The following is a 24,939-nucleotide window of genomic DNA, read 5'->3' on the forward strand; positions in this document are numbered from 1 at the left end:
AGTCTCCCTTTTTCTTTCTGGTCCTTTCTGCCCTGTGTGTATCTGGATTTCTGTGTGTGTGTGTGTATGTGTGTGTGTGTGTGTGTGTGTGCTCTCATCACGCCGGCTGTCTCTTATTGTGGTGACAGAGGCAGTCTTTGCCAAGTCAATTCTCCCCACAGTCACGACTCTGAGGTGTGAGTCACACACACACACACACACACACACACACACACACACACACACACAGCTGGCTTTAACTGACTAGCAGAAAAAGTCCAAAACCATATGATGAATTTATTAATAAAATCAAACCAGCGGCAGAGGACATTCTGAGAACGGATAGAAACTAAAGTGAAATGCAGATGTGCCATTCATGCTCATTAAAATACAGCTGTGGTGATGATGCGCTTTCTAGTCCTGAGTGACGTCATCTGACTTAGGTGGTCGCACAGACTGCCTGTGCAGAATACCGGTGTATGCGCGTGCGCGTGTGCGTGCGTGTGTGTGTGATGTCCTTCAGTTATCCCTGCACACGAGGGTTTTCCGGTTTGGTCGCGTGCCACCTGTCCGGATTACACATGTCAGAGCCAGGAACACCGAGCTAACCGCTGCCAATCAAATTCACACTTTTTTTTTTTCTTAGCTGAGTGTGTAGCCGCACGCACACACGCGCGTGCTTGGACACGCACGCTGCACATCCTCACTACCACCACGCGCGCTCACACACCGCCATCCTGCGTGTGACAGAGACGGGGACAGCGGGTTAGCTAGCTAGCCAAGTTCTTGCTGACTGATAGTTGTTTTTTCTGTTAGTTCTCGTGTCGTGTGGTCGTGAATATCGTTGAAATACGGACTATCTGCATCCTCCCCTCGGCTGACTGGGAGTCGCCATGGAATGCCGTGTTCTGTCCATACAGAGCCATGTAGTCCGGGGATATGTGGGCAACAAGAGCGCCTCTTTCCCATTGCAGGTAAATACAACATCCCTAAGCCTATTGTCGGACAGCTAGCGGCTCTAGATCCGTTATCGGACACGACCCCGTCTGACGCGATTAATTTCCATTTTCCCCTAAAATTTGGACGTCGACCCATCACAGACAGTAAGCCGACAGCGGCCAAACAGCATCACCGATGTATTTGTAAAGTTGTGTGGCGATATGTGCTGATTTAGTCGTACAAACTCATTTTGATCTTTGCTTACCGAAATCGGACGGATGCGTCCGCCTAACCTAACGGTACGAGCCAATTTGCGGCCGCGGTTGCTCGTGTTTCCTCGGCTAATAAGCCATGACACAGGGGCTAATTTCATATTTCAGACTGCCACCTGCCAACGTGTAGCTGTGGGAAAATGGAAAGTGTGATGCCACTTCTGTATGGGCTGTGAAAATCCCAAAACGATAGCACACAGAAAACGTGAATGGCAGCCCGTCCGATCATGGACCTCTCTGTCATTCTTGCTCGACTCTGAGGATTTACCGTCCGTCACGCCAAAATACATTCATAGGTTACATTAATTTAGATAGACAAATGGTCTCGGGAATACCTATACATTTGTTAAACAGCGGTTTGTTTCCCAGAGCTGGCAAAAGTGTGTCCAATAATGAATATGTCGTTAATCAACTAACATCAGCGATTGAGCATACTGATCATACAGATTCATGGCAACGCTGTCACAGACTGTGGATATGCGGAAAACAAGAGCGCCTCTTTCCTTTTGCATGTCAATGTATTTACTCGGTGTACCCGATGATAAGTAAAGCATGTCTGGGGTTTGCATTTGTCAGATGCCAGCTAATGATTTTTAGGACTCAGTGGGCAATTTGCACCCAAAATCCAACCAGGCTGTCCAGCAGTGACTAACTGCGCCTCAGCTACTCATGTGCCAGATGGCTCACAGCAATCACACAAACACCTGCAATGGACTTGAAGTGTGTGAACATCTTATTGGAAATGGAGATGGGCAGGACTTCCTCTAGATACATTAAAAGCTTACAAATCAGTCATCTGCACAAGGGGATGACTGGCATAAATACTGTAAATAGGACCAAATTACTTAAGATAACCCAGTGAATTACTGTGTAAAGACATGGAAAAACTACTGTTGGTCACAGCTGTTGCGGAGCTACTCATTTAGACTGACTCAATATGCTGGATCATGTCTTTTACCCCAGTAATAGGAGCTACTGACCAGTGAGTTGAGTCACTAGCTAACTACTATTACTACTGTAAGAGTAATGAATCACTTATCTGGACTCAGTTTACAAAGTGCTTTAATGACCAAAACATGCATAGTAAATATATCAGGAGCTAAATGAGCATATTAATGTTCACATATCTTGTGTTGAAAGGCAACATATGCATATAGTACATTGTCCCAGAACACACATCTGACACAAGATGTTTTTAGATTGCAGCAGGTAGATATATAGTGGAAGAATACACAGATTACTATGTACCTGCTGACCATGACAGTGATATCCCTTCATCTTCCTTAGTGTTGATAAAAGGGTTATTACAACCATTAATAATTGCCATGATTTTGCCAGTCAGTGGATGAGCTAATGATGAATTGGCAGTAAAGATGATGATGCTGGTGATTGTTGTAGTTTTGTATTCTCCTGTGGTTTGACAGTCAGTAGAGATGCTGGGGCTGTGCTAGGCCCACACGTCCTGTCGTCTTGATAGACACTCACTTATAGCAAGTGTCAAGTCTATTTTTAGCCTACAGTGCCACAGGATGAATTTTGTGGATATCCTAATGGCTGCTGGGCTTTGATGCATGTCACCAGGGCTTAGCACAACTGATGTTGAACTATTACAGCTCACTAAGGCTGCTCATGCCAAGGCTACAATATAAAACTTAGGTTAATAAGGCTTCATCCAGCCACTAAACGTTAGTACTAATGTTCACCAAAGCCAAACTGCAGCTGCTAAACCATAACCAGTTCACTTAACTGTTACGCTGTCATCTCATTATTATCTCTATTAACTGATCGAAACAGCCCCCACAGTGTAGTGACATTTACAGTGTTTGCTGTTGCAGAGACTGTCAGAAACACAAGAACACAAGCCCTTTTGCATTTAATCATATGTCCAAACGGATAAAAACATTCTTAGCTATACATTTAAAGTGTGTAAGTCTTTCAGGCCATGCAGACAGGGTGGGAAAGTGCCAGCAGCCGCCAGACAAATGGTAAATCTCTCTAATGTGCCCCTCACTTTGTCCAGGAGCCAACCTGCTAATCACTCCTATCATTGCAGCTGGCTGGTGAATTTTGCATGTTTTGCAGTTTGTGAAATTTCCATTCACTGTGGCTGCTGGTCAGGAAAGCCAGCTTTTGAAAACCATGTCAGACAAATCCAGAGGTCAGCAGACACTCTGCTCCCATCATTTAGACTACTGATGGTGGTGGTGGTGATGATGATGATGATGATGATGATGATGATGATGATGAAACAATGTTAAGATAAGGACGTGCTTAATGACAGTGATGGTAGCTGTGACAGTAATGGTGTCAGTGAGCAGGCAGGGCGCCCCTCTCACTTTGCTGTCAAAAAGAAGATCTCAGGCCATTCAGCAGACAGGAGACAGGGGTGGGAGGAATCAGGGCTGTGATTGGCTGCCACAGGATTCCTCTGGATGATGTCACTGAAGATAGAGACAGGCGTCCATAGAACTGGAGTGTATAGAATCGGCACTCCATAGACACTGAACTGAATAGAAATGCACACCACAGAATGAATGTTATGGAATTTTACGGATTAAAATGCAGAGAAAATGCAAGAACAAACCTATTTATGGACTGTTTGATGGGCAGAAAGATGCAAAAACTAGTTAATTGTGTACACAATAGAGATGGGGGGTGAACATCTAAATCAAGAATATGCACATCAGCAGTGAACTTCCAACATGTAACCTAAAGCTGATGGATGTTTGCAGCCAGAAATAAATCATGATGCAGCAAACAGAACTATTTTTTTTGATAATTCAAATAATCAGTCTGTACAGTCAAACAGTAATTAAAGAGACCCCTTTTTTGCTGTTATATATAATATAATGAAACAGCTTCTATACAGTTGAATGTACCAAAACCACTTAAATGTTACTTTAAAAAGGCATAGAGTGTGTGGTTTATGATTTTAAAATTTTGTTGATAAGTTAATTTTGTGTCCTACTCTCAGTGCCCCATAATACTTGTGTAGAAGCTTTCTATTGTAAACACTCCATCTGTGTCAGTGACTTAAGGTACAGGAATAGAAGCTGAAAAAGATCTGACCTAAATAACATATTCTTTGCCCCATCTAAACCACTTGGCCTTAAATCCACACATTTACATAAACAATCATTTGGCATTCTGCTTAGTCAATAGGAAATGAATTGCCACAGAAAGGCTGTACCTATATTTAGGGATCCAGACACAAGACAGAATTTGTCTTGTGTTTAATGTAGACTTTAGAACAGTGAAGCAAAAATAGAGCTTTACCTGTAGATCCAAGACTGTTTCTGCATTTATGGAGCTATATAATACACACTGTAGGGCAATAAGCTTCATTTCCTGCCATAAAAATAATCATCAAAACCTTGTAAACAATGTTAAATGCAGCATAAACTCGTTATAGTGGTAATTGGGCATTTGAAAGTCTAAGGAAAAGTCCACCATAAAACACTCACGTGCCATTTAAAAAAACAGCCTAGTGATAATGTACCTTGCATTTTGGGCTCCATTTTGTTGGTGGTGTGTATTTCTTGTTTTTCTGGGTAACTGTGCCAAGGTGACGTGATGTTGAGGCGTATCCAGGACAGCTGCAACAGAGGTGCAGTGGTGCTTGATAACAACATTTTTAAATGTCTTAATTATCAGCGTTTGGCTAAATCTCAGTCTTCACAATTGAAGCTAGATCTTTTTTCTGTATTTATCATCTTGCACCAGTGCTCAACAGCCAAACTGGGAGAAGTCTTTTGTAGAAAAAGAAGAAATGCCAATTTCTAGCCTCAGTAGACCACAACACAATGCCCCTCAAGACATGTCGTGCTTTGAGTAAGGCACGTGGCTCTCTTTGCCAGACTGAAAACCCTTGCTCTCCTGGTCTTGCTTTTATCAGTAGAAGTAGATGAGGCAGGTGGGAGATAAAGTGGCTACACCATAAAAACCCTGTAAGTTGTTAGCATAGTAGTGCAAACAGCAACAGGACTCCCACATAGAAAAGAAATCTTACATTTGGACAACAGATGCCAAAAGTATCAGCACAACCGACCACATAGGGTATGCAGAGTATTTCATTTCATTTCATTTCATTTCATCAGTATTTCATTTTTTTCATGGTTCAGTTTGTGTCTTCACTTTTAAGCCATGATTTGGTGTGGAAAAATAAACAAACTCACTAAAGAAATAAAGTTTGTTCACTTTGAATTAAACATATACTAACAATGCAACACAGAATGTTGAACGTGTCCCTTTATAGGGCAAGTGACTATTTTGGTAATTTCAGAAATTTTACATATCAGGCCCATCCCCTGTCTCAGTTAGTTCAATAATCATTTGGTCTTCACCCAGCCAATCAGCAAAGATCGCTCTTCATCCCAGGTCACATGATTGTGGCATTTGACCAATCTCAGTGGCTTTGATTTTCTATTACAAAATGAAAATTTTAGAAAAATTTTATAGAAGTAATAAAGTCCTGTCATGTTCTCTAATAACAGTCTAGGGTTGTTTTTTTGAATTTCAAAGTATTTCAACGAGTGCCCTATAAAGGGTTAATGTTCTGTAAAGGGTCTGTAATGTAGCAACAGAATGATTTTTTGCACAGTTTGTGTCCAAGTCGGTGTTTGCGCCAAACATTATTAATCAAAAGTAGCGTTGAATATGGTGCATTACAAATATGTTCATTGTACTTAAAAGAAAAACTTCATATGCAAGAACTGTAGTGAGAAGGAAAACATCGGCGATGACTACAGATCATGTTTTTTGGATCCGGTTTAAAAGCATTTCAGTCTTAATTTAGATAAGGCAAAGAAACTCTGATGCAAAAACAAAGGGTAGTAGTTGAGTGTCAGTGCTATAGTGCATCAGAAATACAGCAACGTTAAAGCAAACTGTTGATAACATTAGTAGAGTGCATCTTGGCATTTTAACTTGATGCGGTTCGCTTGTTTATTTGTGGTCCCAGTGGTGACAGTCACTGAGATAGTCAAACATTTAGTCGCTCAGATAACAGACTTGCTTTGAGAACAGTTTTGACTTTTTAATGTTTTGTCTGGCAGTTAAGTGCTGTAGTGAATATGCAACCTGTCCTTCAGCCAAAACGTCCAGGTTCAAGCCCTTCATGTAGGCAAATATTTGTCCTGCAGAAGTGTCCCCGAGCAAGACACTTCATGTGGAGAGGGGGCAAAGGAAAATGTTATTTTTCCTTTGGGGATCAGCAGAGCTCTGGAAAATGAAGTGTTCCTAGTGACTGCAGGTTGGGTTCATTTTTCACAGTGTTTTTAAATGGACAAGATGCAGTGTTGTGACATGCTTTTGAGTGCTTTGTGCTTGGAGCGTTTAATCTTTCAACAAAATTATGCTACTGTCTGTCAGATAAGTCTTGATTGGTGTAGACGATGAAGGGGCCCGGACAGAGAAGAACAGGCAAAGTCCAAACCAACATTTTCCTTCTTCTTTCAGCAGGGAATCACTCTCCTCCCCTCTTGATGCACATTCTTGTATCTCCAAGTTAAATCGAACACAACAAAGAACCCACTCACCCTGGCTGCCTCAGCCCAATTAAACAGACTTGTGTAGATAATAATTGACTGTGTGCACGGACGACTCCTGAGCGCTGTGCTGTGATTGGCTCATTTTGGGGGTGAGGAAGGGAAGGGTTAAATGGAGTCAAGCATTTAATTCAATAATGTGGCACATGGGAATGTGTGTATCTGCTGCTATAAGAGTGAGGGCCTGGTTGATCTCTGGACACAACAAACAAAGACATTTTACCTGTACTCCCTTTGGGACATTTACATTTGACAATTTTGAACTTGTGTGCCCACAGAAAGGATGCATAATATTGCTTTCTCTCTCTCTTTCTCACTCTCTCTCTTTCTCTCTCTGTTTCTAGGTCTTAGGCTTTGAGGTGGACTCCATCAACTCTGTCCAGTTCTCCAACCATACGGGTGAGGCTTATCAATTTGCGCTTTTGCATTCGTTAAGTGTTAAGAAATATGCAAGTCGTTTTTCGTCTCTGTGCTGGTGTGTATGCATGTGCGTGGGTGTGTGTGGTTCAGCCGGTGCCCCTGGTGTCATGGCAAGTTGCTTAGAGAGAGGTGCCAATTAAAGGTTGAAACCCAGGCCGACAAGCCTCCAGCTGAGTCACGCTCTGAGGTGGTCAGCGGCCTCCTGGGTAACGTCAGAACAGCGCTCACACACACAGGTTGCTGTAGGGGGAAAAGCTCCATTTACACTGTGTGTGTGTGTGTGTGTGTGTGTGTGTGTGTGTGAGAGAGAGAGAGACAGAGATTTTCCTTGTTTGAATATTTTAAATGTATTACAGACCGGCCAAAGGGGTTTGTGCATCATTTGTGGGTGACAGCGTGTTCTCTTGATCAGTCTAATTGTTGGTTTCATCAGTCATGAATCTCCACTGTGTCTTGCAGTTGTGTTTTGTCTTAATGTGTTATTTCTGCAAACTGGACTTGAAGAATGAATCAGCTGAGTGCTGTGATAACAAACACATCTGCCCAGCTGCTGCTTGTTCCTTCACAGTGGATGTGATCAGTCCATGACCACAGGAATGCAGACTTTCCGTAGTATCAGTAAATTATGAAAACATGAAGCGTACATTTTAGAGGTAAGTTCCTCTACCAGCCTCTCTTTTGACAGTTAACCTGCCATCACTTAGAGATGCTCTCTTATTACAGGTTTTTTGGCTGGTGGGGTATTGTAGAATCGGGGTAGACAGTGTAGGACTTGTCTCACAAAAGGGGGGAATGCTGTAATTTAGCACTCACCTTCCTGGAGATGTATATATCATTCAGCAAAGCAGCCATGACGAGAGGTGCAGCCATGTCCCTTTAACATCCAAAAGTTAAGGGGATATGGGCCTAAGCAGTGGTTCTCAAACAGCCCTTTTTGATTGTAGGAACTTAGCGAGGCGTGTCATGCTGGGAATCCTCTGTCATGGATCCTGGGATCATTTCCATTGGCAATGACACTGTTTCAAGTCAAAGTTTGCCCTGTTCGGGAGGTGATACTAAAATCTGATATCCAAGAATTATGCCACCACTTTTCTTGATTGGTCAACATGACAAACATAAAGTGTTGACGCTAACATGAACACTGACATGAACACACTCAGGTAAACGATGGGGACCACAACACAACACAGCCATTTAAATAGAACCACCATGAAACAAGAAACTGCAAAACACTCTGCAGAACAGTGGAAACCACAAATTGGACAGACAAAGAAATGCATGTCCTTATTGGTATTTTGGAGAAGAAAGTATTCAGTGGGGGCCTGGGTTACCCTCGCTGGTCAAAAAGATCTCAAAGTGTATGGGAGGCCTCCAGGGGGGTTCACAGCAAAATGAAGAAGAGTCTGACTTCACTATAATTAATTAGAAATGATCCCATTTAGAGAATGCATACGAATGAGTGTTCTAATCATAGGGTTTCACTCTCACTGTTATTATCTCTCCACACATGAAGGCAGATCTGCAGTTCACCTTCAAATCAAGAAGAAGAAGGAATAGCTTAACAAGTGGGGCTCAAATGCTTGTCTGTTTGAGGGACCTTGACCTAGTTTATAACATAAGGGTTCGCTTAATCAGATCATGTGTATTGTAAAGTGGTAATTGCATTTGTGTGAGGGGTTTCTGTAATTTGATGCATAAAATGGAAGATTATATGTGTGTGTGGCTGTGTGTGTCTAAGAGACATGGTGGAATTAGAGCAGACTGAGCCACAGTCACAGACAATGAGAACCAAAGAAAGGGAGTTGGACAGTGAAAGACAAACTGCATTAAGGGGGAGAGTGAGAGGACGCAGCAGTAAACAGAGGCAGGCTGTATCAGTTGCGACAGCAGCGAGTGATGACGTCAGAGTGGGCTCTGGTCTCCTCGGCTGCCTCCTTCGCTCTCGCTCGCTCACTCACACAGACACCGAGCGCTGCCAACGCTGGGGACTGCTCATCTCTCTTTCTTGGCCCCTCCGGCTTTCTGCCAGCTTGTTGCTTAGCAACCGGCACCACACCACGTGACCTGGCTGTGACTCACCTGGAGCTGCGACATCATCAGCCTGCAGCAAACACGTCACACACACACACACACACACACACACTAATGCATGCAAACATAAGAATTCATGGCACATGCACGTACAAACATATAGAGGCACAAGTAGACATTCTTACTGTATATGCTTACTCACAGAGACATCAGTGCATGTACATGTGCAGGCACACACACACACACACACACACACACAAACACATAGTCCGCAGAGTGACCCAGTGTAGGTGTGTATGTGACTGGAGGGGTGTGTTTTCTGGCTCTCCACAGCCTCCCCTCTCTCTCTTTCTGGGTCGACCAGATACTGAGGCTGGAGGCTTCAGGAGGGCTGAGACCAACAGTGTCCATTTGATCATCTCTGTGTGTGTGTGTGTGTGTGTGTTTTGGTGTTGTTCTTTTATCCTTGATGAATTTTAGAATGTGAAAATACTGTACCTTCAGTTTGCTATTTTTTTAATCTGAACCAAGTTTGCGTTTGTTTTTGTGTTAGATTCTCTGAGGTTCACATTTGATGACATGAAAAAAGTATCTGTGTGTGTGTGTGTGTGTGTGTGTGTGTGTGTGTGTGTGGTGTGTGTTGCAGGTGGGGGTGGTGGGGTAAGGACACACCCAGCCACTCTCCTATGCTCCCTCCTTCAGCCATCAGCACCCCCACACACACCCCACTGTTACATTTTGGTTGTAAGACGCGTAACTTTTGCGACGTTTGGGCCTGGAGTCAGCACTGCTGTGGTCGGTTTTAGGACCTAAGACAGACATTTTGGGATATGCAGCCAACAGCCCTTACTTTTAAAACTCTGTCTGGATATGCGGATATGAAGGTGTTTAATAACAGTCTCACAGACGTAGCATTATCAAAGCATGGCAAGCCAAAACGTCATATTTATGCCTACATACCTTTCGTGATTTCATCGTCGTTGTGTGGGTGCTCCTTTCCCGTGGCCATGGCTTCCTCCGGCGATGGATAATGCTCTCATCTCCTCAGCTGTAACACACCCTGGGTTACACTGACATTTAGACACAGTGCAAGTCCTCTACTCTTGCCACACACTGTAGCATCCCTGTCACTTTCACAGCGGTGACTACGAGGGTTTCCTTGTTAGCATTGGGACCAGGGTTGCCGGTGTCGTGCCAAGATACAGCGATGCCTGACAGTTTGTGAACCGTTTAGATATTTCTCTGTTTCTGCGTAAATGTGGCCTAAAACGTGACCAGATCCTAGAGCTAAATAAAGGGAACCAAATTAAACCTATGACACAAAAACATTAAGCTTATTCATTTATTTATTAAAAAAAAAAAATCAGTCTTACATATTTGTGTGAGGCTGTCTACTAATGAGCACAACATGTAATGTGGGTGTTGGTTGGTGACGAAAGCTGCCACAATATACTGTATGTCACCTGCCACCAGATCAGCCAATAGGAAAATTCAGTTGCAGCAACCATTGGAGGGCAGTGACTATGCACATTTATAACACAAAATGTAGAATTTATCATACTCTGTACTAAAATGTCAAGATTTATACCCAAATTCATCAATATCACTACTGAATACCCATCCAATTGATTTTCAGCTGTAAAATTATTTTTGGCCATTTAGTTACTGTTTAATATGAATATCAGCCAGACTGCAGTTCACCCTCAGTTCATTTTCTGCCGCTTGGCTTTCCAGTCATGAGGAAGTGAGGAGCACACGTTAATATTTGTGTCCTTATAGGCAGAGAACAGCACAGAACCTTAATTGATGTTATTAGCAGCACCTGTGTTTACGCTGCTGTTTCACCTCAGAGTGGCTGCTTTGAAAAAGGATTTATTGAACAGTGAGCCACAAAGCCACTAAATTGTAAACTTTGGGGTTCTTTCCTGTAGCTTCAGATTTTATTTTCACTTTCTAATGAGTTGAGCTGCACTTTTTTTTTTTTTTTTTTGGAAGAAGACCAGGACTCACGTTTTATATCATCTTGGTGTGGGTAGGCTGTTTTGGTGCCACTTCAGTTCAGATGGCATCAGTCTCATCTGCCTAAATGAGCTGAACTAAGTATCTGCTCTAGAGTTTGAATAAAGTGCCAGAGAAGAATAAATAATAATAATAATAATAATAATACATTTAATTTATAACGCACTTTACATCAAATAAATGATCTCAATGTGTTAGAAGAAGAGCCACATGGGCTTACCTCAGGCACCCTCACATCAAAACGAGGCTGTGAGTTAAAAGGCCTTTATTGGTTAGGGTGTTGCTTTCTAGCCTCTTTCCAGGAATACCCAGTGTGGGTTGAAACCAGTTGACGTTCTTTTCTTTGTATGATTTTTCACTTGGATATGTCCTAACTAATAAAGATGTTTTAACTTACATGCTTGGCTCGATGTGAGTTGCCTGAGGTAAGCCCACGGGGCCGCTCTTCTCTAACTGAGCGTCTGTTTGATTTTAAGAGCACCTTGCATTCACCTGGAGTTTACCACCTAACAACTGTCAGCACCCAGTCATTTTTCTTTTTGAATAACCTGCTCCTTAGACCTGCATAGTGAGTAAGGAAGTCATTTTGCAGGTTGTCATTTGTTCAGGTGGCTAATGTAGCCTCAAGGCTTGGGTTTAGGTTAAAGATTAGAAATAGGGTCAGATAAGGGTTATATAGTGGAGAGATTTGGTGTTAGGGTTAAGAGAATGTATATGGAAAACTTTGATTGGAAAGTCATCATAGTAATGGATGTGCAATGACGTATGTGTGTGCATGCATCTGTGGGGATGTGTTTTGATGGACTTGTGTATTTACTGTCAATTTGACAAACATGTGCCAGAATGCATTGGTTTTGAGTAGAAAATGCATCTTTTTGTGTCTAACCCAGATGTGCAAGAAGTTCTCCCCTTTGCTTTTTCAGTAGACCAGCTTGGAGTTTACAGTGTGGTAACTCTAAAATTACCTCACTTTTCAGCAACTTAGTAGAACTTAGAAATAAAAAAATAAAGTCTCCTCCTCTCCTCTCCTCTCTGCAGGTTATTCCCACTGGAAAGGTCAGGTGTTGACAGCAGACGAGCTCCATGTTCTTTATGAAGGAATCAAACTGAACAACGTACACCACTATGACTACGTTTTAACAGGTAAGTCACACACACACACACACACACACACACACACACACGTGCACACTAGTTTGTCCTTTGTGCTCTCACTGCTCTTTACCCCCCACCTCCACCCCGCCCCCCTTGCTTACTACAGCAATGCTCAAACACAGTTGGGAGTTTTACTGTCAAAATCCCTCACAGATTACTGATAACCTGCACAAAATTAACATAATCCATTGCAGTTTTCCACCTCAGTCATACAATCAGATTATGTATGTTTCATGGTTTTCTGAGGTTAGGGTTATAACTGTCAATTTGCTGTGATTTTTGACATCAGCTTCTTAAGACTGGATTTTATTAGGTCACTTCTCTGTGTGACTACACTTAGTCTGAAAATAGCTGTTATACATCTCCTGTGGCTGTATTTATTCAAATCTGTGTCTGTATTTCTTCTTCCCTTGCTCCCCCTCCTCATCTCTTTATATTGCTTGTTTGCACACGGGAGTTGGATTGAGTCCAGACTCAGGAGAGCTCAGATCACAGGGTGACCCCTTCCATAGCTGTTTTGTTGTGCAGCCAGACTTTTAATGCATCCCAAGGATTTGATGATTGAAGTCACATTGCAACATGTAACTGTATCATTACAAACAAGGATCAAAGTTTGCTGCAGGTTCATTACTTTTTCAGGAATTTTGAGGTAATAGTTCAGGTATTTGCTGCTCCATACAAGTGTGTTCACTGAGCTTCACTGGGAGTCTTTGCCAGAATGAATGAAGTGGACATGGTCCAGCAGTCGACACGATTTTGAAAGCTGAAAAAATGTTTTGCAGGATGCACACCAACAGGGCCGGCGCTAGCCATTTGGGTGCCCTAAGCACAAATGCTTTGTGGTGCCCCCCCCAGGCCGCCACCGCCACCGCCACCAGAAATGAACAATAATTCAGTATTTGTCATTGCGTTTCTCTTTATTTTACTAAATAACTTTTCAACATTTATGTTTCAAAAACTGTTGGAAAAAATAAGAGATAAATAATAATAATATTTTTTTTATAACACACTGACTAAACACTAACTAAATATGGCACCAAACACTTGAATAAATAAATAAAATAAAATAATTTAAAATAAAAAATAAATGACACCACTATTAAATAAAGATCTGTCAAAACTGTAAAAACAGTACTAAGTATCCTTGAATAAGGAACTGGTTGGTGATTGATGTCTGCTTGTGGATGGTTGATGTCTGCTTGTAGATGGTTGATCATCTGGATCTTCCACTTGGCTTTGTGTTCCTCCTTGCACATATCGAAGCATTGAGCCTGTAATCACAAATACAAGACAAAATACTCAGGGATTCTACAGTGAAATACAGTTTTGAACCATGGTACAAAAATATTTCAAAATTAATTATAGTATTATGTAGGCCTATATTTAAAACACTGGTACAAGAAAAATGTATTATTTTACCTTTATAGACAAGGATTAATGGGGCACAATATAAAAATTCTGTACATAGTCTGAAAACTATGAATATGAAGAGGGGAAATCTACACAACTTTAATATTGATTTTTTCAAATTACAGTTTCACCAGCAGATGTCGCTCTTGGCCTATGAACCTCACGAAAATGTTGTGTGAGCTGCCGGCCAGTCGGTCACCGTAATGACTGGTGTATCCGCACTCCATCGGAAACCTCCGGCTCTCTGCTTTTGGAAACCGTCGTAATTTTTTCGATAGCACAATTGGTTCAGGATTTACGGTAGTGCCAAGCTCACATTACAAACTGGGAATCTTCTGTGATTGGACGGTCGAAGTGTCAGTAGTCCTACATGCTACCGTAATGGCACTCTATATAGGCGCAAAGCTCCGGTTTCAGATGTTTTTTAAAGTTTCTGAATATCTTAAACGGTCACCGTTATGTAACGTCGGCATGCCGAATCCTGTCGGCTCAGACATCGCCGGTGTAAGAGGGCTGATAATCAATCACCTGTCTAATTTGGCATATCACATCAAAGTTCAGGTTACCAAGACCCGTTTTCCATTCATCAACTCATTATTTTTGTTTTTCACTACACAATCACATACTCGTTGGTTCATAGAACATAACAAACGCCAAATACAGACATCTCAACTCCAGATCCATATCCATATACACAACTAAAAATAACTAGCTAGCCCAGCATCAATTATTTGAAACGTAACACTTACGTCTGAACATGGCTAGTGGGAGCTAACGTTACAAAGGTTGTTGACGGTAGTATTATCTGGCACGAGCATAGACATGCATACTAGGGCTAAAAGTAACAAAATTAACATTTGTTATTGTCTTACCTGCAAGTGACGCGCGAGCATCATCTCATTGTTTCTTTCTTTTCCTCTTTTCCGCCCCCGACTCTTGTTGCCTTTTCGATGACATGTCCAAAAATAAAGGTCTGCCAAACTTGCGATTGAAGCGTAATGGAGCAAACCACTAGGGGATGGGGGAGGGGGGCACCAAAGGTAGACTGGGGAGAGGGCCGCACAGGAGATTCATGTTTTTCTCGAGCAAATAAGCCTATGTTATTTTTGTATTGCTTATATCTATTAACATGTTTTACACACTTAACACAGTTTTAAATATATCATTATTATGATTACTATTATTATGATGATTTTTCACGAGCTTGTTTTTTTGTTTTTTTGTTTTTTGTTTTTTTTTTTGGTGCCCCCCCAGGCACTTGGTGCCCTACGCGCAGTGCGTGATAAGCGTGTGCGGGGCGCCGTGTCTGCACACCAACACACTTTTGTTTGGGATTCATTATCGATGCTCTTACTTCCAAACTGGTGGGACTGCTGTCTTTCCTAGAACTGCCACTGCATCACTACACAGCAGGGCTACGTTCTATATTAATATTTATCTTATGTAAACACACCTGTGTGTGTGTGTGTGTGTGTGTGTGTGTGTGTGTGTGTGTGTGTGTGTGTGTGTGTGTGTGTGTGTGTGTGTGTGTTTTGTATTTAGGGTATACCAGAGACACATCTTTCCTCGAGATGGTGGTGGACATTGTTCAGGAGCTAAAGAGAGCTAACCCAAACCTGGTCTATGGTAAGTATTTATTTCATTTCATTTTATTTCATTTAATTTACAAACCAGCTTAGGAATCTCCTTTTCAAGGAAAAGCAGGCTAAGAGTGCATCAAGAAAAAACAAAAACAGAATATGAGTCACTGATTTAGTTGCAAATGTCACCTCTTACAAGCAAAAGTAGTTTGGGTGTCATTTTGTGGATGGGAATCTCAAGAGCCTGCAGTCTGAGTAATACATTTAAACTGCTTTGGTTATGTAAAAATACACATATCAGCGTAAATGAGAAAGTAGGACTGCTGTCATGAAGAGCGGCCCAACATCCGTAACTAAAACAGCTCCTCGCTGATTCCACAACTCCAATCTGAGGCCATTAGTGCAAACATCCTGGTCCGAATCAAAGTGAAACTGATACTTGTGGTTTGTTCTTTATTTGGGTTAATTCAGTTTCACCTTGTGCAAACTTACGTGGACTAGAAAAGGGCTGAGCAAAGTCTGGGAAAGAGCAGGACTGGAAAAGTACTTGCAATAGTGTTTCAAATGGTCAGAAATACAGTATATACCAGGTGAAAATGTACACAAACGTTTTGCAGGCACATATAGAAATCAGTGAAATCAACACAAAGCCAGTGTTGCAGTCACGTTTGGTAGCGCTTGTAGTAATCCTGTTTTTGTGTTCCTACCAAACACAAGGGGAAGATGCTGCTTGGTATGAACAGTTGGTGCCGGGTTGCTAAAGTGTTGATCCACTCTTTACAAAAAAGTTATGCTTCTCTTAACATGGCTTTATACTGATTTTTGGTGAAATTTTGTAATTTACTGTTTTGTGTTCCTGTTTTCTCTCAACCTGCTTTGTCTACTTGGACCTCAGTTATGAATTTCCTACTTTTCCCAGAGTTATTTTCAACAAATCCAGAGTATGAGTGTGAATTTGTTGCACTGAGCTGTGGGTTATATTTCTAGATGTAGCGAGCAATAGTGTTACAAATAGTGAGAGCAAGTTTCTCCCGGAGAGTGGCAGCCCTTACACAAAACACACCACATGCTGTTGTGACTACATTGCACTCTGGACTGTTGAAATTGTAGAAATTGGTCTCTCTGCCTCTTTTACCGTTGATTTCTCACTGTATGATTGTTGGACCTTGAAGCAGAATGGTGAGTCTAGAAAGAAGGTCTTGCTCTGTGATTGTGAGGGACTGACACCAAACACTGATTGTTTATATAGCTGAAGATATTTTGTCCTATTAAACTCCATTGGGACTTAATGTCACTCCACATCACCTGTATTTGCCCAGTTTTTCATGGGAGTAAGAAACATACACCAAAATGCACCCAGAAATGCTAGGTGCATCAGCAATTGCCGATTGAGTGTTTTAATGTGGGGTTTTCCTTTAAATGAAGTGGGGTTTCCTCTCAGTCTTTTACATTCTTTCAGTACAGCAGGAATGCAGAGATTGGACAAATGACATGAAAAGGCACAGATGTTCGCTGCATTTCCAAATGTAGCTTCATGCCTGCTATTGCTCAGCCATTAATTTAATTTGAATTGAGCATTGAAGTGGCTAGATTCCAGTATCAAACAAAACAGCTTGGTTAAGGTTAGGGAAAGGCCATGGTTAATGTTATGAAACGTTACCCCGTACGTAACATAATAGGAAACAAACAAGGGCCTCCAGAATCGAACCCTAGTCTTTTGTGTTGGTGGACCCATCCATCCCACATTCCTCCTAATGTGGAGTTTGTGGGCTCTTTATACTGCCTCTCCATACGCGGTACAGACACAAACATACATACTGAACATGAAATACATTACTTTGAAATTCATGCTGAATGTCACGGAAAAAAATGGACAGTTTGTGTCCAGGTACACGAATCTGTAGATTAAATTTTGGGAGTATTGCACAAACCACTGTGAGCCTGGGCTGTATCACTGCAGCGTTTGTGTTTTGCTGTGATTGATGTAGTCTTGGTGGAGGGACTGACTGAATGTTTGTCGTTTCAGTGTGTGACCCTGTCCTTGGAGATCATGGATCTATGGTGAGATTAATGGAAACCGCATACTCTGTGTCTCTGTCTGCGTGTTTGCACCTGTTTTTATGCTACATGAATTCTTTAAATGCTCTAGGATTTTTATGTATGTACGCGTGGGTGGGTACAAATGTGTGTGTGTGTGTGTGTGTATGTGTGTGTGTGTGTGTGTGTGTGTGTGTGTGTGTGTGTGTGTTTGTGTGTGCGCCTGTGCCGTGTGTGTGTTTGTGTTTTTGTTTGGGGGGTTTACATGGCTCAATTCCCAGTGACAAGTGGATTATTATGATCTAACAGCACTATACACACTGAGTCACACTGACTCACTGAATGTGTGTGTGTGTGTGTGTGTGTGTGTGTGTGTGTATGACAGCGTGAGAGGATGTAGATGTTCATGTCTCACGATCAGATTCTGTCAGCAGCACTCATGATTTAAATTTTATTTACATTGAAAGCAAAGATACTAGATATGCTTAGAATTAACACAGCCCACTTGTGTGTACATGCATTTGTGTGTGTGTGTGTCCTCAGAGCATTGTGTGTATATTGTGTGTGTTCCTTTATGTATGCGACTCTAAGCGGTGTGTATGTGTGTGTGTGTGTGTGTGTGTGTGTGTGTGTGTGTGTTTCTTTCTTCAGTATGTTCCCCAGAACCTCCATCCAGTCTACAAAAACAAGGTGGTTCCTGTTGCTGACATTATCACTCCCAATCAGTTTGAGGCAGAGTGAGTCGTCATTTTTAATTTGAAATAATTTAATAATTTGTATTTTAACATGTCTTTTCAATGGTTATATTATGTTTACTTTTTTATTTAACATTTTTTTAAATAACAAATGTAGTATAACTTTTTCCTAGATTACCATGACACAAAAAAGTCAGTGAGTTAGTAACAGAGTGAGTAGGTGAGTATTAGACAAAATGGCTTTATGTAATGCCACTCACAGCTGTAATGCTGTTATCTAACACTTCTATTTTGTTAGGCCAGGAATTTGGGTGAGAATCAACAAAAGACAGGCCTTCCCTCCTCTCCTGTCCTTCCATTGTTTTGCTTTTTTCTTCTTTCTTTTTTGAAAATTTCCCACTGACTTTAGTATCTCAGGCACTGTTGTGTAGATTTAGCCTAGATTGAATTTTGATTATCAAATTTGTTGAAACCCGGGGTAAATTAAGATTTCTGGCATCCATAACCTGCTTTTCGTGCTAAATGACTTGGGGGCAGCCTTGATGGAAAAGGGTTAAATGTAGATACAGTTGAAAAGATTCAGTGGGTCTGCAACCGCAATGCAAGTGTAATTTCACTGACAGATGGCTCCACCTAGTGGTGCTAGTAGAGAACTACAGAAACAGATTTATATGTTGATTCTGACTCTGTAGATGATGACAAGCTCTAGACTGTAATGCCTCTGAGTTATGGAAAGCAATATACATATTAGTCAGAGAGTAGGTAGAAAATCTTAGGCAAACTGTATTTTTTACCCAGCCTTATTTGTCCAGGAATTAGTGAGGTAAGCTGGGTTAGGCCTTTTTCAGAGTATGTTCAGTAGCTTAAGTTTTTTGGACTTTCTTTTGGGGCTACTAGTTGCAGTCACTGTCTTCCTACTTTCTCTTCTGTGTTTTTGTTTTTCGATGCCACTGTTTCATTTCTGATGATTTGGTGGTTATTTGTTTCCCATGTTTCAGGTTGTTGACGGGGAAAAACATAAGCACAGAGAAAGACGCTGTGGAGGTAACATCACTTTTCATCTATGCTTCCTTTCCTCTCCTTTCCTTTCCTCTGTTTATCCCCCCTCCTGTCCTAAACAAGTCTTCATCTGAGACTCTTAGATGTTACTACAATCACTTCTAGCAGCATATTGACAGAATCACATTATTGGATTGTTTTGGCTCTGTGAACTTGATGCTCTTTAACTATTGGTGTCTCCTCAGGCTGTCACTCTCCAGTCTTATGTGTGTGTGTCGGCTCTGTGTTCCTGCTGCAGGTAATGGACCTGCTTCACGCCATGGGCCCCGACACGGTGGTCATCACCTCCTCTGACCTTCCCTCCAGACTGGGAGACCGCTTCCTTGTCTCCCTGGGCAGCCAGCGCTCTGGTAGGGGATGTGTGAACACACTGGAGTGTGTGTGAATGTGTGTGAGCCAGGCTGGTTATAGCAAATATTCATGCCTGAATGGGACTGTTGTCCCCCTTGGGCCACCATAGGTAGTTTGTGGCACTCTGTCACTGTGAGTCTTGCCACTGCACTCAGAAGAGAACGCCAAACTCACTGTGTGAAGAGAATTAATACAACTAAATTCATAAAAGTCATTTTTTTAAAAATCAGCAACTATGCAGTCAAAGTAAAACTTGATTTGGACAGATTTGGGAAATGGCTTTGTCCTGTGATGAATACATGTGGCACATGTGGTTCATTATGATTTAAAAGTAATATACGCAAGATTATGAGATTTTCTGAAGATTTTACCCCCCATCTAGTGGGTCTGGGGAGAGATGTGTGACAGTGTGTGTGTGACAGTGTGTGTGTGACAGAGTGTGTGTGTGTGTGTGTGCGTGTGTGCGTGTGTGGAGACATAAGGGGTCCAGCCTGAGTCGTGTGTGTTGTGTCTCTGTTCAGTTCTTCCAGACGGCAGCAGGACGACACAGAGAGTTCGTATAGAAGTTCCCAAGGTAGATGCTGTGTTTGTAGGAACTGGAGATTTGTTTGCTGCTATGCTGCTGGCATGGACACACCACTACCCCAATGACCTAAAGGTATGGACATGGACACTCGCACACACGCACACACACACACACACACACACACACACACACACAATGCAAGCTGTGGTTGGACATTGTAACACGGAATGTTGTGTGTCTCTCGCTCTCTCCTCAGACGGCCTGTGAGAAAACATTTTCAGTGATGCACCACGTTATCCAGAGGACCATATCTTACGCCCACGGTAATCAAAGCAGGCTGTATAATCAGTGTTAAGAGTGACATAAGTAAACTTGACTGAAAGTTTCTTTTTGTTTGCTCAGACTTATTAAACCTGTGCTGTTGGTATCCTGGAGACCAAAAACCAAACCTATCATTCATCATGCCATGACTGCCTCAATCAGCAGGGGACTCATAATATTAAGACAGTTATTCAAAATATTTAAATTGACAAAGTCAAACTAAGATGCAGGATGTGATGTAAAACAGAAAGGCAATGTAGGAAATGAGCAAAACCTCCAATATTGCCAAAGATTTGTGACAACATTTTGTTATTTGTTATTCTGGACTCTGTGTGTCGCTGTGGTTAAGGGCATTGTTTAAATGTGACAAATGTAAATTCATTAATTGTGCAGCACACTGCAGGTGTACTGTACAGTTTTCAAGGTATTTAAAGGTAGGAACTGCCTTGTGCTCAAAGGTCAGCACAAGGCAACTTTGTGTGTTGGCAGCTCCAAATGGCAGCGAGAGGTTACTGAACATTTTGAACTTTATTTTAACCACATAAAGTGACAGTAGTCTGTGATGCTTTATATTAAAGGATGCCAAAAGGACAAGAAAAGCAAAAGATCTAGCGTCGGTGAGTCCAGCTTTCTTTTGACGCTTGCTCACTGCTGTTTAGGAGACAGTTTTTATGGCTCTTTCATGGCTAATTTGTGATGTGTCACTTCCTGTGTACAGAGAAGTCTGACACCGAAATTTCATTCGGTCTCAATTAAAGTGACTGGGACATCATGGCTGCCATTGTCATAGCAACTGTGGTTTAGGCTCATGGGACGGGTGTATTTTTGCATAAAAACTTACTGTACATGGGTTTAAAGTCGTTGATAAAGTGTCACTCACAGTTTATCTCTGTTTCTGTCTTCCCACCCCCGTCTCTCTCTTCTCCTCTTCATCTTCCTCTCTCTCTCTCTCTCTCTCTAGAGTTAGCAGGTCCTGGTAGGAGGCCCAGTCCGCCCCAGCTGGAGCTGAGGATGGTTCAGAGTAAAGCTGACATAGAAGACCCTGCTATAGTTATGGAGGCCACAGTCATATCCTAACATTAACAGCTCATAAGACTCATGTTAACCCCGTCCCACTCACCCATAAATCTCTCAAGTCCTGTATCCCAGTAAATCTCTCATCACTGCAAACCCTGACTCTCATTCCCTAACCTCAAAACTGTATTACTCCGATTCCCTCAGTCCTTAGTATTCAAACGTCTAAAGTCCTGTTACCTTTACCCATTAACTCTTTATCAACCCCTTAAACTGTACCTCTAACCTGTAACTCCCATATTGCCCTAACCCCTCCCCCTCAACCTCGTCTCTTAACCAGAGCCACGGATAGAAAGTTCAGGCCAGGTTGAGCTACCGGCTCCATGTTGCTGCCTTCTCTATAGAGCTAAAATGCTGACTGCAAATGCATTCTCATGACATCAACATGGTGAGATGCCAAATCCACCAAACACTAAAGATGTGTTGAGTCACCAGTCATATAGCGGCGGCAGTGGAGCAGGATTTTAGCACCAACATGGCTGCCACACAAGCCCACTGTCTATCTGGGGCTCTGCCCTGCCCCACCGATCCCACCCAGCCCCTCCTCTATTGTCCTTACTGCAGTGATTTAATGGTGACCAAGTCCTACCTTTTAGACTCCCCTCCTTCAAAATATAACAAAGGAAAAAAAAAAAAAAACGCACAATGTATAGTTGATGTATAGATGTTGTACTATAACTGTATTGGACCATCTGTATGATATCTTCTATCTGATCTGTCTGTTGGACCATTGTGTTGATGCTACTGTACTATAGACCACACACACACCATAATATCACCTACACCAGAGACATATGGGCCGGTTGTGGCACTCTGCTCCACGGAGGCTCCAGGGGCTCCACTCGTTGCCGTTTGTTATTAATAGTTATCTGTCTAATAGCCATAGCACCGTAGAACCTCTCATCCCAACTTAAGAAAAGTTCCATTTTGTAAAATGAGGAACATGAGCTATCTGAGCCGCTGTTGGTTTATCTGACCGGCATCAGCCAGTCAGAATTAAGCTCCTTCAGTGTCAGAACCCGCCCATACACCGGGTTGTACCCGGTTTAGCTCTGGCCCAGAACCCTATATCTGAGAGTTGTGCCACTGAAGTTGCTGGAGGCCTCAATACGCAATAAAAGTGCCAATAATACTTTAGGAAATGTAAACGCAGAATGGAGACCCTCCTTGTCACAGCTGGAGACATCCCCCGCGCTTAGTAGCAGCTCTGTAATTTAACAGCAGCAGAAATTATGTGAAAAGTTTTATTCCAAATCAGATAGTCCTATCTAGAAATATCCTGTTTCTATTTGGACTTACACACTTAAAATGCTCATTGTGGTGAAAGTAAAGCACATGATGTTTTACTGTTAAATTTACAGGTCAGTGATCTTACATAAAAAACATTTTTGAGGATAAAGTCTAAACTGATACTTTTTAGATAGCAATCTTGTTTTTATTATAGGCAAGCTAATGTTTGGGAATGAAACCTTCATTCCAAAATGTGTTCTGCCTTCCACAAACAAGAAAACATGGGAAAGTAACCTTAAACATTTCTTAAGGATAAGAAACATTCCCACCATGGCCATTTTTAACTTCTGTTATAGACCATATTTATTTCATATTTAGGAAAATGAAATAATTTATGTTTGGGAATATTATCAATATTAATACAATTACCAATGTAATAATTTATATGAATATTTAGGAAATTGTCTGCAATGTGAGGACAAATGTCAGGAATCGGGCAAACACTGATAATTTCAGAGATTAGCCACTGAAAAATGCATCAAAAACAAATGGCCCTGAAGAATCCAGAGGACTATACGTTTGGATTTTAAAGCAAAACATTTGCCCAACTTTAGTCAGCAGCAGGAATCGAGGTGAAGTAGCGAGGTTGTAGCTTTGTAGCTGGTAAGCGAGCAAACATCCCTGCTGAATTCAAGCAGTCACTGTAAGCTGTTGCTATGGAGATTGCTAATTCGATAACTTGTTACGTCAGCATGAATTTGTCACTTGTGTGCCGGTCTTCTGGGCAGAGTTCCCCAGCCTGAGTTTAACGTTAAGTCTAAAACTCGAGGCATGACAGTGTGAGGATGCTTATTTTATGTTGCACAGTGGAGTGTGACGTGAATGCTGAGAGACGGAGAATATGACGTGACAGCGGTCATGAGCCGGTTTCAGAGCCGTGATGTCACAGCACTTGGCATGTGCCTTAGCCCGCTGAGCTACCAGGGCACCACAGGAAATGAGATTTTACCGAAGTGACTGTTAGCGCTGTCGATTGCCACACGTGTCTGGAGTGACGACGCGGCGTCTCCAGGATCTTTTGTTGTTGTTTTTTTTTTTGTTTTTTTTAAATGCACAAGTGACGTGCTGACTGTGGTCGCTTATAACTTCCTATTGCTTCCTGATTGAATGTTCAGTATGCTTATATAACAACAGGAAACAATTAAAAAATTTTGCCAGCCAGTGCGCTGAGTTTTGGCTTAACTTTGCTCGGCACCAAAGTGTGTTTTCACGACTCGAAAACCAAATCACCCGAGGCTCAGAGAAGTTCCAGGTCCCTGTCAGTGTCCCAGCTGTGCCAGGTGTGCGGTTCTGGGCAGGCCAGTGTATTTCTGTACTGCTGTTGTTTCTCTATGGACTGTACTGTGATACTGCCTTAGGAACCTGACATTACAACCACAACACCACTCACTGAGGGAGAGGAGCGGGGGGGGAGGACAAGGAGGGGGAAGGGAGGAAACGTAACTCAGCATCACCATGAGTTCTTGTTCCTTTGTTCACTACAGCTTCATTTTGTAGGCGAGGGATTGTGCACATCAACAGCCTGATGAACAAAACAAACAAACAAAAAAAAAAAACAGGCTCATTCAAAAAAAACGTGGTACAGTCAATATTGATTTTGTATTAGTCTGATGATTACACTGCGCCACCCCGGCACACTGATTGTCATATCAATACCACGTGTGTGTGTGTGTGCTCGGCCAAGCAGTGTTCAGCTCCGCCATGACTGACACGTGCACTGTCCAATCCCCTGCTTCCTGTTAACACACTCATCAGCCGTACTGGGTCCAAATGTGTCTACCTGTTTTGTCTGTGTCCGAGCGTGTGAGTGTGTGTGTGTGTGTTTGTGTCTGCGTGTGAGAGAGTGTGTATATATATAAATATATATATACATGTCCTTTATGGTCACAGGGTTTTGTGTGTGTGTGTGTTTGTGTGTGAGCATTTGTGTCTGTAACAATAGGTTGACATCCCTGAAAAGCAAATCTAGAAAAGATGGTGGATGAGGGACGACAAGGAGGGTGAAAAAAAAAAAAAAAAAAACACACAAGGAGAACAATTAACGTGTGTGTTGGCAAGGGGGCTAAGAGGTACGTTCAAGAGGACAATCATTCTGTGATGTTGCACAGCTCCCTCTTCCTCCATCTGCCAGAGGTCGATAGACGAGCCTTTGGTTCTGGTCGCAGCCGTGTGTCCAAAATGTCTTTCCCTCCGTCTCCCTCCTCCTCATGTCATGTGCTGCGTCACCCCACCCCC

At 42.2% G+C, this 24,939-nt stretch overlaps 1 protein-coding gene across 2 annotated transcripts; it reads left to right on the forward strand.

Annotated features, from left to right (window-relative positions):
* Positions 1 to 722: 722 nt before the first annotated feature.
* pdxkb (pyridoxal (pyridoxine, vitamin B6) kinase b) lies at positions 723 to 24,742 on the forward strand. 2 transcript variants are annotated; one of them, XM_030071017.1, is made up of 12 exons: positions 723 to 953; positions 7,081 to 7,135; positions 12,245 to 12,349; positions 15,314 to 15,397; positions 17,378 to 17,412; positions 18,040 to 18,125; positions 19,082 to 19,127; positions 19,381 to 19,492; positions 20,015 to 20,151; positions 20,276 to 20,342; positions 20,919 to 20,957; positions 21,302 to 24,742. In XM_030071017.1, the coding sequence occupies exons 1-12, from the start codon at positions 873 to 875 to the stop codon at positions 21,415 to 21,417; spliced, it is 963 nt and encodes a 320-aa protein (XP_029926877.1). In that variant the 5' UTR covers positions 723 to 872; the 3' UTR covers positions 21,418 to 24,742. The 2 variants fall into 2 exon arrangements, with proteins under 2 accessions (XP_029926877.1, XP_029926878.1); XM_030071018.1 differs by lacking the exon at positions 20,919 to 20,957.
* The last annotated feature ends 197 nt before the right edge of the window (positions 24,743 to 24,939 follow it).

The sequence above is a fragment of the Myripristis murdjan genome, chromosome 15 (genome assembly GCF_902150065.1).
Source record: "Myripristis murdjan chromosome 15, fMyrMur1.1, whole genome shotgun sequence".
NCBI classification, from domain to species: domain Eukaryota; kingdom Metazoa; phylum Chordata; class Actinopteri; order Holocentriformes; family Holocentridae; genus Myripristis; species Myripristis murdjan.